Genomic DNA, 14,964 nt, shown 5'->3' on the forward strand with positions numbered 1-14,964 from the left:
AGTAAGCACTGTCACTGGGGGTGGTCACTGCCAGAGGGTTTATTGCGTCCCCAGTGGTTCTTTTACGTCCCTTCGGTTCAGGTTAATGTAGTGCAGCTTAAAGAGACGGGACCTCCGGTTTAGTGTCCTTATCCGAGAAGACTGGAAACACGGGAGAATAACTTCAACTCACTTGTGACAAATTCGATTCAAGGCAGGAACCCGGAAAAATCCCCAGTTTGAGCCAGGATTCGAACCTGTGCCACAGCGGTGAGAGGCCGACGCGCTACCACACTAGGCCACCCGTGCTTCCACAGACTAACCATAGGCAAGCCAGTTCCAAGAATTTTTCTGGGGGGAGTTTTCTGATAAAAAACCGACCACCGTGAAAGAACAATAAGGAATTTTTATGCCCTTGCAGTATCTCTACGGGACGTTTTTTTTTATCAGATTTGGCTACAAAAAATTTGACTTTTAGTGACTTTTCGGCTTTTGCAAACTGGAAGTGAACGTTGTGGAGAACTCATTAAGCAAGGCCACTTCCTTGGCAACCAAAGGTCATCAAACAAGAATGGTTAAATATGAACTCATCAAGCAAGCATGGTCAAATCCTTGACATGGCAAGTAATACATTACTTCCGGTTATTTTACTTACGAGTGGAATCCCTGTGTTTAATTTTTCGCAGAGCAGCCAAGCCTTTGGTTTTCAATATGGCTGTCAAAGGGTCACGAGTTTTGCATAAAGTTTTACCTCAAATATCCCCAATCCACTCAGCATTGTAGATCACTATTAGCAGCAAGATGTGGCTATTAAACCTCTCAATATGGCTTTCTTTGTGAGAGAGATTCCCAGCCCCACCACCCAGCACAGCCATTCAGTTCACCGACAAGAAACTTCTAAAAGTGATGTAACAGACATTGTCAAGGACCACATCACGGGAGTATGGGGAAGCCAAGGACTGTTTTTTGTCGCCACAAATGAAGGGAGAAGTCTGTGGGTTACCAATTCATTTCCTAGGTCGCAGTGGATCGAGTGCGAAACGATTGAAGGTGCGATGACCATTTTGTAGAAGCAGTTTCAGGTTTGATTTCGCTAGCTACTATTGCCATCTCATGGTATTTTGAGCATGCATGGGAACTATGAAAAAAAACAGAGAATCAAAAGGGCAAGTAGTACAAGTATAAGAAAAGATTGTCACAACTGCATACCTGTCAACCTCCGAAAATATCAAGGCTTGAGATTTTTTTGGGGGGAGGGGTTTAACCGTGCAGGCGTTTGCAGAATAGAAAGCTCTCGTGAACAAATCCACTTATAGATCTCACGAGGGTGTTAAATATATTGCGCTATGCAAGGGAATTATTGTTTCAAATATTTTAATAGAAAATAGGCAAATGATGATTTTCTATAGAATAATTTTTCGGAAGCGATAAAAATCGCTAAAAAGCGGGAGCTTTGGTGCTCAAAGCGGGAGAGCGGGAGAAGGGGTCCAAAATATTGAGACTCCCGCCTAATGCGGGAGAGTTGACAGGTATGCAACTGTAGATGACAGGCCGGTTTCCACAGTGGTTCTTGTACATCCCCCAATACAGGCTATTTAAGTGCTTTATCCAAGAAGGCAAGGGATTGTTAGTTCCCAATTTGATGAGTCAGGTTTTTGCACATCTTAAAAAAGCCATCCTTGGCCACCTCCATTAAGAGGCCAACCTCTATTAAGCAACTACCTTTAATAAGTCACGAGGGTGGTCACGGATACTGTACCACAGTAACATTAAACATCACCATCATTGTTTTGATGCAGGACCCAAGTTAGAGATTGTAGCAGTAATCCCAAACCCAAATAACACTTCTCAAGTCTACATCGTCCATAAAAACAGCACAACTGCCTGCATAGAACTCAACCCACACACAAACCATTGGCAGAAAAAGCAACAGTTCCAACTCAGTAATGCAAAAGGTGCCAAAGTCCTCTCCGTTGTGCTACACCCATACACAAGTAACTTCTTCTGGTGTGAAAAGCGCTCGGCAGCGCCTGGTCTGTCCTCATGCTGTGTGTGTATGCGGGAAGTGGAGGAGCTATGGCAGGAAAGTGTGGCCATATATGTCGGCCCTGTTGTCGCAATATTGCATAGCTGTCCTGTAGTTGACCTTCACCTGCTCCATAAAGGTATCTGCATGATCCCTGTTATCCCGGGTGAGGATGGACAACTTCTGCTATTCTGGACCTCGGTGCCAAGAGAAATAAAGGTATTAAAGGTTAATTTGGTTAATTTTTTTGTTGATGCCAAGGGATCAAACCCAAATAAGATACATACATTCATAAGGAGTCATGTGTGTTGCAGATGATGGCGTACTAGGGCCATTTTATGGCATAGCCCCTCTATTAAGCGGCACCCTTCACACTCTCAAGCCAGTTGGTCTGAAGAAGGTTAACTGCTTCATAGAGATGGCCGAATACTTTATTTTACTTACAAATATATATGGGGACTTTTTATAGTGGCTATGAATGTGTTTTTTTTTTTAAATAGAGGTACAGTAGCACTGAAATTATTTTTATTAACAATTCTTATTTTTCTAAGTCATACGGTATATGTGCTACCTGGTAATAATTTATTTGTACTGCCAACTTTAAGTGGCTTCAAACGATTTATTATAGAAAAAGTCTTTTCATCTGGATCTGACATTGCAGCATTTTGAAAATGAAGGACGTTTAAATTGACTGTAGCAAGCAATGGTAGACTTGTAAGTGATTTCACCCTAACCATCCATTGACTAATGGTACTTTAATGTAGCTTGCATAGCAAAAGACCATTACTCTTTTTGGTTTATATTGTACAGGCTTACATTTAGAATCATGGATTACAGACTTCTATGTCTGTTTGCTTATACAAGCTTATGTCTGGACTTATGGTGTTTTTTTGTTTTTGTTTTTAGACCCATGTTGTTGTTTTGTTTTTGTTTACTGGAATTATGGTGCTGGTTTTTGTGTTTACTTTGACTTATTGTGATGTAATTTTGTTTATACAGGCTTTTGTCTGGAATCATGGTGTTGTTGACAACTTGACTAAATCAGACTTCAGATCCGTCATGATGGCTATTTTACCAGTTTGGCATGACCAGACAGACCAGGTTCACCTGGTGTCAGTCACCTCCCACCCCACCACAATGGAACTCATTCTAATTGACAGCCATTTTGCAGTTTACTATGCCGTCATCAACAATGGTATCCCTCATATGAAGCTACTGTGTACACTATCTTCTTCAGAAAGCCTTAAAGCAGACAGAATCAGTCAGTCATTTTCTGTTGGTTTGTTTATTGGGTTGTTATTAGACTCTGGAAAAGTGACAATGTTTGATGTTAAAAGTGGGTCTGCAATATGTGATATTTGTGATCTTAACAGTAATAAACTTGGTTTATGGACTGCAATTGGAGACGTACCAAGGATAGGGTTCTGGATGCCAAACAAGATCTGGCAGTTGGTATCAAAGCCTGTTGTTGATATTGCAAACTTAATTCAGTCTTCAAAGATAGATTCAACTACTCGTGGGGTTTTAGCACAACACAAACAGACTGCGAAGGGTTTTAATGCTTCCAATGAGAGAAAGAATGTAACAAAAGAACTAATGAATTTAGATAATGGAAAATACGCCTCTTGTGAAAGTATACAAGAAGCAAAGACTGGCGAGATGATAGCTTCTTGCAAATGTAGCAGCACAGCCCAACATGTAGTTCTGTCTCAAGAAACAGACTTGCCACATTGCTTTGTGTGTAGAAAACAGAGAAAATCTTATCATAGTGGACAACTTTCTGCTGCAGCTGACAATATCTCTTTAGAAGGTTCTTCATGTTTGGACTCCAATGCCTCAATTAGATTCCTTAAAGCTTGGAAATTTGAGCACCATGCGGCAAAGATTGCCTTGAACATTGCAATGTCTAATGAGCTAATAGGTGAGGGTCATGTCATAGGTCAAGATGTGCTCGATCTTTTGTTAAGTGATTCATTCCAGACTCCTGTCCTGGCTATAGGTCTCCTTTGGAACAATCCCATGTATAGAAGTTTTGTCCAAGAGCACCTCAAAGCATTTCTTAGAAAATTAGACTCTGAAGAAACTTCCATGAGAACTCCTGTCCTTGAAATTCTGCTTCCAAAGTTTAAACAATTTGGCTTCCTGTGCCAAACCTTTGAAGAACTATTCCAAGAACACTTTTCATCTACTATGGTAAATGAAATGAAAGATTCTGAGAGTGTTAAAAGACAAACTGAAGAGCTACTTGAAACAATGGACTTGGCGAATCCTAGTGATGTTGATCTTGCTCACCTTGGACTTCTTAAGAGCCACAATCTAGCTGACTTCCAGGAGGGTGTGGCTGAGTTCACAGGGCTTAGGACACCAGAAGGTGGCCTACATATAGGGCTTGAGCAACGATGGAGATGGTTATATCGGTACATACAGTATTAACCATTACTGTATTTATAATTAGTTGTTCCTCTATTTAGCAATACTTAATATAACGATAATCCTGATAAATAATAATCATATTTTGTGGGCCTAGTAATAGTAAAATATCTAGATCTTATCATTTTCTCGTATTTCATTTTAAGGTGAAATTTTACTGTACCTTGCCATATCATTTTTTTCTGTTTTCATTTTTTCTTCTTTTTTGTATTAGCCAGAGATAGACTCTGCTATGTGTACTCAATTAAGCATGGCACCTATACACTTTTCTTGTGGGCCTTTCCTATTGCTAGTGCGGATCCAGGCAGTTAATTAGGTGGCCATCCACATACCCCTCCCCGTTTGGATTAATGTACATTATGGACCCTTTTCATGCTTATTGTCTAGTTTGTAAACCACCCTGGATCTGCCAGTGTACTGCTCAACACTTTTCCAATATTCTGATTGTGGATAACATGATCTTTACATGATTTTCTCTAGTTTGGAGTGGAGAGATGGACAGTGGGTAAAAAGCCACAAAGCCCAAGAGGACCCGCACAATGCTTTTCTGAGCTTACTGTGTCACGTGGTATACTCGGCTGAGCCTGATTGGCTAATGAACATCAGAGGGCAGGGTCTACGGGTGGTCAGTGTTCCAGCAACTGATGAGCAGGCAGGGGTAGGTGCTTTTAAGGAAGGGAAAATGTTCAATAGAAGGGGGTAGGTGTTCAATAGAAGGGTAATGTGTTCAATAGAAAGGGGTAGTTGTTCAATAGAAGGAGGTAGGTGTTCAATAGAAGGGGGTAGATGTTCAATAGAAGGGGGTAGGAGGTCAATAGAAGGGGGTAGGAGGTCAATAGAAGGGGAAGGTGTTCAATAGAAGGGGAAGGTTTTCAATAGAAGGGGGTAGGTGTTCAATAGAAGGGGGTAGGTGTTCAATAGAAGGAGGTAGATGTTCAATAGAAGGGGGTAGGTGGTCAATAGAAGGGGTAGGTGTTCAATACAAGGGGAGGTGTTCAATAGAAGGGGAAGGTTTTCAATAGAAGGGGGTAGGTGTTCAATAGAAGGGGGTAGGTGTTCAATAGAAGAGGTAGATGTTTAATAGAAGGGGGTAGGAGGTCAATAGAAGGGGGTAGGTTTTCAATAGAAGGAGGTAGGTGTTCAATATAAGGGGAAGGTTTTCAATAGAAGGGGGTAGGTGTTCAATGGAAAGGGGCAGGTGTTCAATAGAGGGGGAGGGTTTTCAATAGGAGGGGGTAGGTGGTCAATAGAAGGGGGCTGATGTTAGAAAAGAAAGCTGTTCCATAGAAGGGGGCAGGTGTTCAAATAAAGGAGGTAGGTGTTGAATAGAGGGGGGTAGGTGTTGAATAGAGGGGGGTAGGTGGTCAATAGAAGGGGTAGGTGTTCAATAGAAGGAAGTAGGTGGTCAATAGAAGGGGAAGGTGTTCAATAGAAAGAGGTAGGTGTTCAATAGAAGGGGAAGGTGTTTAATAAAAGGGGAAGATGTTCAATAGAAGGGGGTAGGTGGTCAATAAAAGGGGGTAGGTGTTTAATAGAAGGGGGTAGTGTTCAATAGAAGGGGGTAGGTGTTCAATAGAAGGAGGTAGATGTTCAATAGAAAGGGAAGGTGTTCAATAGAGGGGGGTAGGTGTTCAATAGGAGGTAGGTGTTCAATAGAAGGGGGTAGGTGGTCAATAGAAGGGGGTAGGTGTTTAATAGGAGGTAGGTAATCAATAGAAGGGGGTAGGTGTTCAATAAAAGGAGGTAGATGTTTAATAGAAGGGGAAGGTGTTTAATGGATGGGAAAGGTTTTCAATAGAGGGCGGTAGGTGTTCAATAGAAGGGGAAGGTTTTCATTAGAAGGGGATAGTGTTCAATAGAAGCGGGTAGGTGTTCAATAGAAGGAGGTAGATGTTCAATAGAAGGGGGTAGGAGGTCAATAGAAGGGGAAGGTTTTCAATAGAAGGGGGTAGGTGTTCAATAGAAGGGGGTAGGTGTTCAATAGAAGAGATAAGTGTTCAATAGAAGGGGGTAGGTGGTCAATAGAAGGGGGCTGATGTTAGAAAAGCAAGGTGTTCCATAGAAGGGGGTAGGTGTTTAATAGAAGGAGGTAGGTGTTTAATAGAAGGAGGTAGGTGTTCAATAGAAGGGGGTAGGTGGTCAATAGAAAAGGGGTAGGTGGTCAATAGAAGGGGGCTGATGTTAGAAAATGAAGTTGTTCCATAGAAGTGGGCAGGTGTTCAAATAAAGGAGGTAGGTGTTGAATAGAGGGGGGTAGGTGTTCAATAGAAGGGGGTAGGTGTTCAATAGAAGAGGAAGATGTTCAATAGAAGGGGAAGGTGTTCAATAGAAGGGGGTAGGTGTTCAATAGAATGGGAAGGTGTTCAATAGAAGGGGAAGGTGTTCAATAGAAGGGGTAGATGTTCAATAGAAGGGGAAGGTGTTCAATAGAAGGGGAAGGTGTTCAATAGAAGGGGTAGATGTTCAATAGAAGGGGGTAGGTGTTCAATAGAAGAGGAAGGTGTTCAATAGAAGGGGTAGGTGTTCAATAGAAGGGGAAGGTGTTCAATAGAAGGGGAAGGTGTTCAATAGAAGGGGAAGGTGTTTAATAGAAGGGGGTAGGTGTTCAATAGAAGGGGGAAGGTGTTCAATAGAAGAGGAAGATGTTCAATAGAGGGGGGTAGGTGTTCAATAGAAGGGGGTAGGTGTTCAATAGAAGGGGAAGGTGTTCAATAGAAATTGAAGGTGTTCAATAGAAGGGGGTAGGTGTTCAATAGAAAGAGGTAGGTGTTCAATAGAAGGGGGTAGGTGGTCAATAGAAGGGGGTAGGTGTTCAATTGGAGGGGGTAGGTGTTCAATAGAAGAGGAAGGTGTTCAATAGAAAGGGAAGGTGTTCAATAGAAGGGGGTAGGTGTTCAATAGAAGGAGGTAGGTGTTCAATAGAAGGGGGTAGGTGGTCAATAGAAGGGGGTAGGTGTTCAATAGGAGGGGGTAGGTGTTCAATAGAAGGGGGTAGGTGTTCAATAGAAGGGGGTAGGTATTTCATAGAAGGGGAAGGTGTTCAATAGAAGGGGGTAGGTGTTCAATAGGAGGGGGTAGGTGTTCAATAGGAGGGGGTAAGGTTTTCAATAGAAGGGGGTAGGTGTTCAATAGAAGGGGGTAGGTGTTCAATAGAAGGGGGAGGTGTTCAATAGAAGGGGAAGGTGTTCAATAGAAGGGAAAGGTGTTCAATAGAAGGGGAAGGTGTTCAATAGAAGGGGAGGTGTTCAATAGAAGGGGAAGGTGTTCAATAGAAGGGAAAGATGTTCCATAGAAGCGGAAGGTGTTAAATAGAAGGGGGTTTTCAATAGAAGGGGGTAGGTGTTCAAAAGAAGGGGAAGGTGTTCAATAGAAGGAGGTAGGTGTTCAATAGAAGGGGGTAGGTGGTCAATAGAAGGGGGTAGGTGTTCCATAGAAGGTGGTAGGTGTTCAATAGAAGGGGGTAGGTTTTCAATAGAAGGGGAAGGTGTTCCATAGAAGGGGGTAGTTGTTTAATAGAAGGAGGTAGGTGTTCTATAGAAGGGGGTAGGTGTTCAATAGAAGGGGAAGGTGTTCAATAGAAGGGGAAGGTGTTCAATAGAAGGGAAAGGTGTTCAATAGAAGGGGGTAGGTGTTCAATAGAAGGGGGTAGGTGGTCAATAGAAGGGGAAGGTGTTCAATAGAAGGGGGTAGGTGGTCAATAGAAGGGGAAGGTGTCCAATAGAAGGGTGAAAGTGTTGAGTGGTGGGGCTAGGTTTCCAATAGAGGGTTTCCTAAGAGCACGAGACACCTTCCTGAATTTGGCCCGAGGGAGACCAGCAATATGTAAAACTCTAACAACGGGATTAACCAGGAGGATTTTTTTTATTTAGTCATTTTACATTTGTACTAAAATTCCAAAGCGTGACACCAACCCGTCCCATGAAACCACATTTAGCAATATATAGTAGTGCGTGCCGGTTTGTGACAATAAATGCTTGTCTTTTAGAACTACATCACGCAATCTGTAACGGATTGTCTACCAATACTAAAACTCAGCCCCAGTCCGAAATCCGCGCAAGTGCATGCCACACTACTCTGGTCCGCTGGCCAAGAGTTGCAGGCGCTTCAGGTGCTGTTACGCCACCAGGCATGGCATCAAGCCGTCGACTTTTACTCGCTCTGCCCGAGTGAGACTGAGTTCACAATTTCTCTCTTCACAATGCTCCTCAAGGCTCTCATTCGCGAGGGTGCTTCGAGCCACCTGATCAACAAGGCCCTTAGCCTTGCACCCAAGAGATTGAGTACCTACGAGATGCTGGCCATTCTAAAGGACAGCAGGCGTCGTCAAGATGAGCCCCTTGTCTTACGGGCCAGCGCGCTTACTATTGGCGATTTGCGTGGACACCTCGAGAAGCTTTTAAATTCCTGATGCGTTTAACTGCTGTTCCATACAGAAAACAACCATACCATTGATCACAGATTAAACAGTAAAATGGATATGTCGGTAACTGGAGTTCCGTACAGCACTAACCGTACTATCGATCAAAGATTGAAGCAGGGAAATAGTTATCTTGAAAATTGCGTTTGACCCGAGTCCTATACAGAAGACAACCATATAATATATCAGGGACCTGTAAAATCTATAATTGCGCATCTAACGGGAAACATCCATTCAGCACGCTTCTTGTGTGGCCCCTTTAATCGCTTCCCTAATTGTGACAGCTTCATATGAACAATTTTATTCCTGACAAAATTGAATATAAATCTATGAAATATTATAAGAAAATAATAATAAAAAACCCCAACAAATTAAACATTATTATGTCAACTAATAAACTTTACACGTGGTAATGTGTTAGAAAAACGCTACTGTAGCACACTGGCGACATGACGACATAAGCGCTCCGTTTTGTGTTTTTATGTGCGTGTGTTTACATCCGCGACACATTTCAGCGTCCTGGCGCTCTACCCCCCCCCCCCCCCCCCCCTCCCTCAGCAACTCCTGGGTAATCGCCTGTTGTCAGCGCTCACCTTATATCCCTATGTCGATAGGTTGTTATGGACAGAGCAAAAAAACAAAAACAAAAAAATGGCAAGTTTTCCCAAAATAAGGCCTGGTTTACTTCGGTAAGCTTGAATTTTTGCATAGAGGTTCCTTATGTTATGCAAACCAACATATCAAAAAGTGTTTTTTTTTTCTAATGGATTCTTCGAGATATGAGGCTTGAAGTGCAATTTTCAAATGTTCAAAGTATGAATTCTCCTCGCTTTTAGGGAGAAGTTGGGCTCTGATTAGAAAATAAGCCAAATTTGCTCGCTACTATCTAATTTTCATATATTCTAAATTTCTTTAAAATTTGGAATTACGCTTTTGGTCAGAGAAACTCCATGGATGCGGAATCTTGAGCTTATATATTGAGAATTGGAAATTTCATGCCAAACGTGTGTCTTCTTCAAATATTGGGAGAACAGTTTCGGGTAAGAACAAGTAATGCCACTCAAGGGATGGGGATGGACTAAAAAAAACTCTGACAAGCGCATGTAGAGTTCCCACTGTTTCCTGGGCATTAAAGACCCGATGGAATAATTGATTGTGGAAAATATTACTATGTTTGTCAAAAAAGGCAGCACCCCTCATTATAAATTATTATTTATTTAAAAAAATCAAGAAAGTAACTAGAACCTACTAGCTAAAATTCGCAGAAAGAACCATTTTCATAAGAGCCCGTGGAAGCTAAGACGCGTTTTTACAGTTCTTACACTACAAAAAGCTTATTTCTTATCTTTGGGTTAACATGCCTGGGGAAAGCTTAAGAATCGATTCTTGGAATTGTGAAATTATTTTAATGCTCATGATTCAGCCTTTTCAAGTGGGGACTTCCTGAGAATGGACTTAACTGAGAGTTTCGGTTCAAAATGATAAATCAATTAAAGTACATATTGTTAGATCATTGCTTGACTAGTATAAGACTTTTATGTCGAGTCTTTAGAATCTCTAATTTTATCAAATGGCATAATGTAAACTCTTATTTTATTGCTTTATTTATTAGACTAGAAAAGCTAATAATGTGCCATGTTGGTAGAAATTTGTATTTTCTGACACGCTCTTTCCTACTAGCGGAAGCATTTGGTGGAGTAAATTGCGCTATTTGCTGTGTGAGCTATTGGTGTCTCTTTTTGGAAATTTCTTGCGCGAGTCATTGGAGCTTCTGTTTCAATCCATTCCATTTCACAGCCACTCTGATATCGTTATCCATCGTTAGCCATAGTTAGTTGCATAGCCATAGAACATATAGCCTGCATAGCCATAGCACATATAGCCTGCATTGCCATAACACATATAGCCTGCATAGCCATAACACATATAGCCTGCATAGCCATAGCACATATAGCCTGCATAGCCATAGCACATATAGCCTGCATAGCCATAGAACATATAGCCTGCATAGCCATAGCACATATAGCCTGCATAGCCATAGCACATATAGCCTGCATAGCCATAGAACATATAGCCTGCATAGCCATAGCACATATAGCCTGCATAGCCATAGAACATATAGCCTGCATAGCCATAGCACATATAGTCCGCGTTAGGATGGCAGTGCGCGATGACCAAGGCGATCCTTTCTTCTACCCAAGTCTCTTGTGTTTGCTACACAGGCTACACAGACCACAGTATGCAAAGATTTGTTATTAACAAAGACGGGTTATCAGGGGCAGAAAGTTTAATCATTTTGTCAGGTTTTTAGTTCCGTCTTCTAACTCTAGAAGCACATCTCGTAAAATGTAGAGTTTAAAAACCGTTCAAATAAGTAATCCTTTGAAGACAAGTGTTTACATTGTGTTCAGCATATTATACAGTCTGGAGTCTGACGGATAAACATTCAAACCCAGAGAACTTCTATTACCCTAGCTGCTAACAGAGCTTTCTTCCTTGTAGTTTCTACCAATTCACTTGTCGCGCCTATGTTCTCTCGCGTTCTCGTTTGTTTGCCTAGACGTGACACGGATAAGTGAACTGGTAGAACCAACCAGGAAAAAAAAATAAAGCACTGCTAGCAGGGAAGCTTTTATAAACGAAACGTATTTCACCATTACACGAATTACTCAAGCCCCCGATCTCACTTTTCAAACGGTTTTCTCTTCCGTTTCCTATATCTATTCCATTCCTCCTCTATATTTTTTACATATATTACATTTGTTTTCATTAATTTATCCTCCTGAGCAGGTTCTCCCAACTCTTGTTTGTTTTTTTGTTCATTTTCTCAATTAAAAAGTACAAAGAGAACATGAAAAGTACTTCACTATTATTTCCTCAACTTTCGCTATTATTTTCTCAACTTTGTATTATTTCCTCAACTTTGTAAGTACAACAATGAAATTATCAGACCCGGAAATAATCCAAGAAACTGAAGGATCAATAATTAAAAAAAAAAAACAAAGAATCTGGATGAAAAAGCATTTTTTTAAAAATATTTTGAATCTGAAAGCAATAACAGAAATCAAGGTTTAGTTTAATTCACGCATTATATTTTTGTATCTTATTTCTAGGCTTGTAAAAACCCTGAAAACACTCGTAATTTGAGGGAAAATGAGTGCATATATAGCAACAAATTCATTTTGTTTTCATGCGTTCGAATGTTGTAATTAAGATCTAAGAAATTCAAATAGATTAATCTCAGTCAGAACACTTTTAGCATGATTTTGTATTGGAAATTTCCCAAATATAAAAACTGTCTGATTCCTGTAATGTGCTGTGCTTATCTCCGAAATTACTGTTTTCCTGTTGTCCAAGTGCCTTTGCCCCACCCTGTCAAAAAAAACGTCAATGAAAGATAAATTGTCTCTTTTCATCTAGTTTTTCGGGCAAATCTAGGGTGTGAAATGGAGTTTGTGTCAAATGAAAGTGTGACATACATTAATACGTCTTATTGCAATCATACGGAGGATCGAGTTTATAACCATCAATAGTTTTTATAAAAACCATCTGTTTACTCTCTAGTGTGTGAGTACTTGCAGATACTCATCAATCACCGGTCCATAAAGCAATTGAAACTGTTATTCTTAAATACGCTATCAAAACTGCACACTCTAACGCAGACTTCACACCTAGAATCAGACGCTAGACAGAGCATTAACGCACGTAGGGAAACGCAAAGCTGAGCTATATTTATAAACAAAGAGCACCGATAGACATTAAAAATCCTACAAGTTGCAACGGTATTGATTCTGTAACGATATCAAAGTTGTTTATGTTTGTTTTATTTATTTAAAAAATGATTTCTGATGTTGGGGATGATTAAAAGAAGGCATTTTCTTATCGAATTTCAAAAGGCGGTTATCAAAAACTCGTGCATGGCCAACTGATTTGCTTTTTTTGCCTTTATGTTCAGGCCAAATGGAACGAAATCAGTAAAAATCGTTTTGAAAGGTGTGTCACATTACACAAGTAAGCAAGTGAACACATACCGCTCTATAAATGTGTGTTTGCTCTACCCGAGGAGTGTTGACGAAGTCTTGCATGATTTCACTAATTTGTGACCCAATAATATCCTTCTCTCGACTTCTATTTCTAAACATCTCTTCGCCCTAGGTAAAGAGAAGCTCCGCTTTATTGAAACCGGATGCTACATCATTATTCTATTCTAATTAGTCTCCGAATTGTTCTTTTTTCTTGCTGCGCGCTCGATCTTTAGAGCATTTACACCTAGCAGCGCTACTAACATGCTGCTCTCGATACAGATATCGTACGGGATCATATCGATTCTCTCCGTGCTTGGAAACACACTGGTCATGCTGGTTTTCCTCAACCAGCGAAATCGGTTTAACAAGTCTTACAACATCATGATTTTTGGTTTGGCCGTGACAGATTGCATGGCAGGAATCGTCATGTTTATCTCGCCCAAGTTTGTTTTCGACCCGCCCCTCTTCGAGCCAACCAACATACCAGGCCTAATAGCGTATTGCCATATGTTATGGATCCGCATGATCGTGTTTCTGCTCGGTTTTGCATCCACCTACATCTGTCTCCTTCTCGCCTTCGATCGCTGGGTCGCTGTGGTTCGACCAACGCGTTATAAGCAAGTCTTCACGGTGAGAAAGACCATCGTAGGGGTCTTTCTGTCTTATGTGATCGCGCTCGGCCTCGTATGGATCGCTCACCCGGGTTCCAAATACGCGCCTGGAAACCCTGCCGGCAAGCGATGCATCATCCTCCGCGCCGAGCAGGATTTCCTCGCGCATGTGCGAGGCGTACTGGGATTCCTGCTCAAGTCTGCTCTCCCGTTCTTCGTCATCACGTGTCTGTACGCGCATCTCGTGTACAAGCTCCGAAAATCTCCTAATTTGGGCTCCGAGCAGCACTCGGCCATCACTCGGAGAGTCACTCGAGTCGCCGCCCTCGCCACGACGTTGCTGATCATCTCCTGGAGCCCTTCTCAAGTGAGTTTCTTCCTCTCGTCTATTGGCTACGGAAATATCCGGTCCGCGTTGCATCTTGGGTTATCAGTTCTTGCCATGCTCAACTTCTGCCTTAACCCCATAATTTACGCGCTCGCTAGCAAGGAGTTCCGCAAAGGCTACTGGGAAGTGTTCACCAAATGCCGGTGTCTCATGGGAAGGAGACATCGTGTCGCGGCGCGAGAGGAAAGGGCTGGGACCGAGAGAAGTGACGTGGGCTTTGCTGAGGATGATGGAGGGGGACTTGGAGATCGCAGGGCGGCTTATGAGGACAACAATGTCTAGTCCTGGAAACTAGTAGACAAAAATACTATTAAAAGAAGGCCAATCACGCATCACCGAGTGACTCCATTTGCATCGGCAAATTCAAGCAAGTAACTGAGAAACTTTTACTTATATCAATAGACTTCATTCGTGGATGTTTATTTTGAAGTTCTCTTGCATATAAACTGCTGTATTTTCAATTGTTAATAATAACAAAGGAGTGGTTGATCGACATTCTTTATAGCCAAATGCGTTGTTGCGCGACCTCCCAGAATCCAAAATTCCTTTCTTCGTTTGGGAATAGCGCGTAGTCAATCAAACCAAACAATCAAAACCAGACAAACCGCCCCCAAAGCTTGTGTTTAACCACGCGCTATTCCCAAACAAGACATGGATTTTGGATTCGTAGAGGTCGCGTAACAACGAATTTGGCTGTAAGCTAAACTATGTAATCGCATTAGTTACCAATAGTTACCTTTAAACGGTAACAAGGCAGGCAACTCAAACTAAATAATGTAATCGCATTAACAATCTAAACTTAACGATGTATTCATATTAGGTGTTCAACGGAAGATTTTAACAGTTTATGTTATACTCCATAACTCTTAAAAGTCTGTAAACTTTTAGAAAGATTGTATATTGAGAACTATAAAAGAGTTTTTATACTCGAGTTAGTTAATGGAGGGGAATACCATTAAGGAACAATCGATGAGCTTCCACTTATCCCGCAAAATCCTCGGCTGTCTGTTTGGGTTCCCTGACTGAGAAGGCAGAGCAGAAAAGAAAGAGTTGTGAGAGAGACTGGTCACCACAGGAAACCCGTAAGT

The 14,964-nt window shown here is 41.5% G+C and overlaps 3 protein-coding genes across 3 annotated transcripts; 2 read left to right on the forward strand and 1 right to left on the reverse strand.

Moving 5' to 3' along the window:
* The first annotated feature begins 470 nt into the window (after window positions 1-470).
* On the forward strand, window positions 471-9,265 carry LOC116603961. Its single transcript, XM_032365663.2, has 5 exons — window positions 471-1,029; window positions 1,779-2,224; window positions 3,005-4,422; window positions 4,916-5,093; window positions 8,421-9,265. Exons 1-5 carry the CDS (start codon window positions 804-806, stop codon window positions 8,841-8,843), a joined length of 2,691 nt encoding a protein of 896 aa, XP_032221554.2. The 5' UTR covers window positions 471-803; the 3' UTR covers window positions 8,844-9,265.
* Window positions 9,266-10,673: 1,408 nt separating this feature from the next.
* Window positions 10,674-10,994, reverse strand: LOC116603949 (prisilkin-39-like). The gene has a single exon (XM_032365637.1). The coding sequence runs from the start codon at window positions 10,992-10,994 to the stop codon at window positions 10,674-10,676; it is 321 nt and encodes a 106-aa protein (XP_032221528.1).
* A 2,112-nt stretch (window positions 10,995-13,106) lies between these two features.
* Window positions 13,107-14,366, forward strand: LOC5520624 (allatostatin-A receptor). Its single transcript, XM_001640400.3, has one exon. It carries the CDS (start codon window positions 13,139-13,141, stop codon window positions 14,156-14,158), a length of 1,020 nt encoding a protein of 339 aa, XP_001640450.1. The 5' UTR covers window positions 13,107-13,138; the 3' UTR covers window positions 14,159-14,366.
* Window positions 14,367-14,964: the final 598 nt, after the last annotated feature.

Source organism: Nematostella vectensis, chromosome 12 (assembly GCF_932526225.1).
Source record: "Nematostella vectensis chromosome 12, jaNemVect1.1, whole genome shotgun sequence".
Lineage (NCBI taxonomy): Eukaryota > Metazoa > Cnidaria > Anthozoa > Actiniaria > Edwardsiidae > Nematostella > Nematostella vectensis.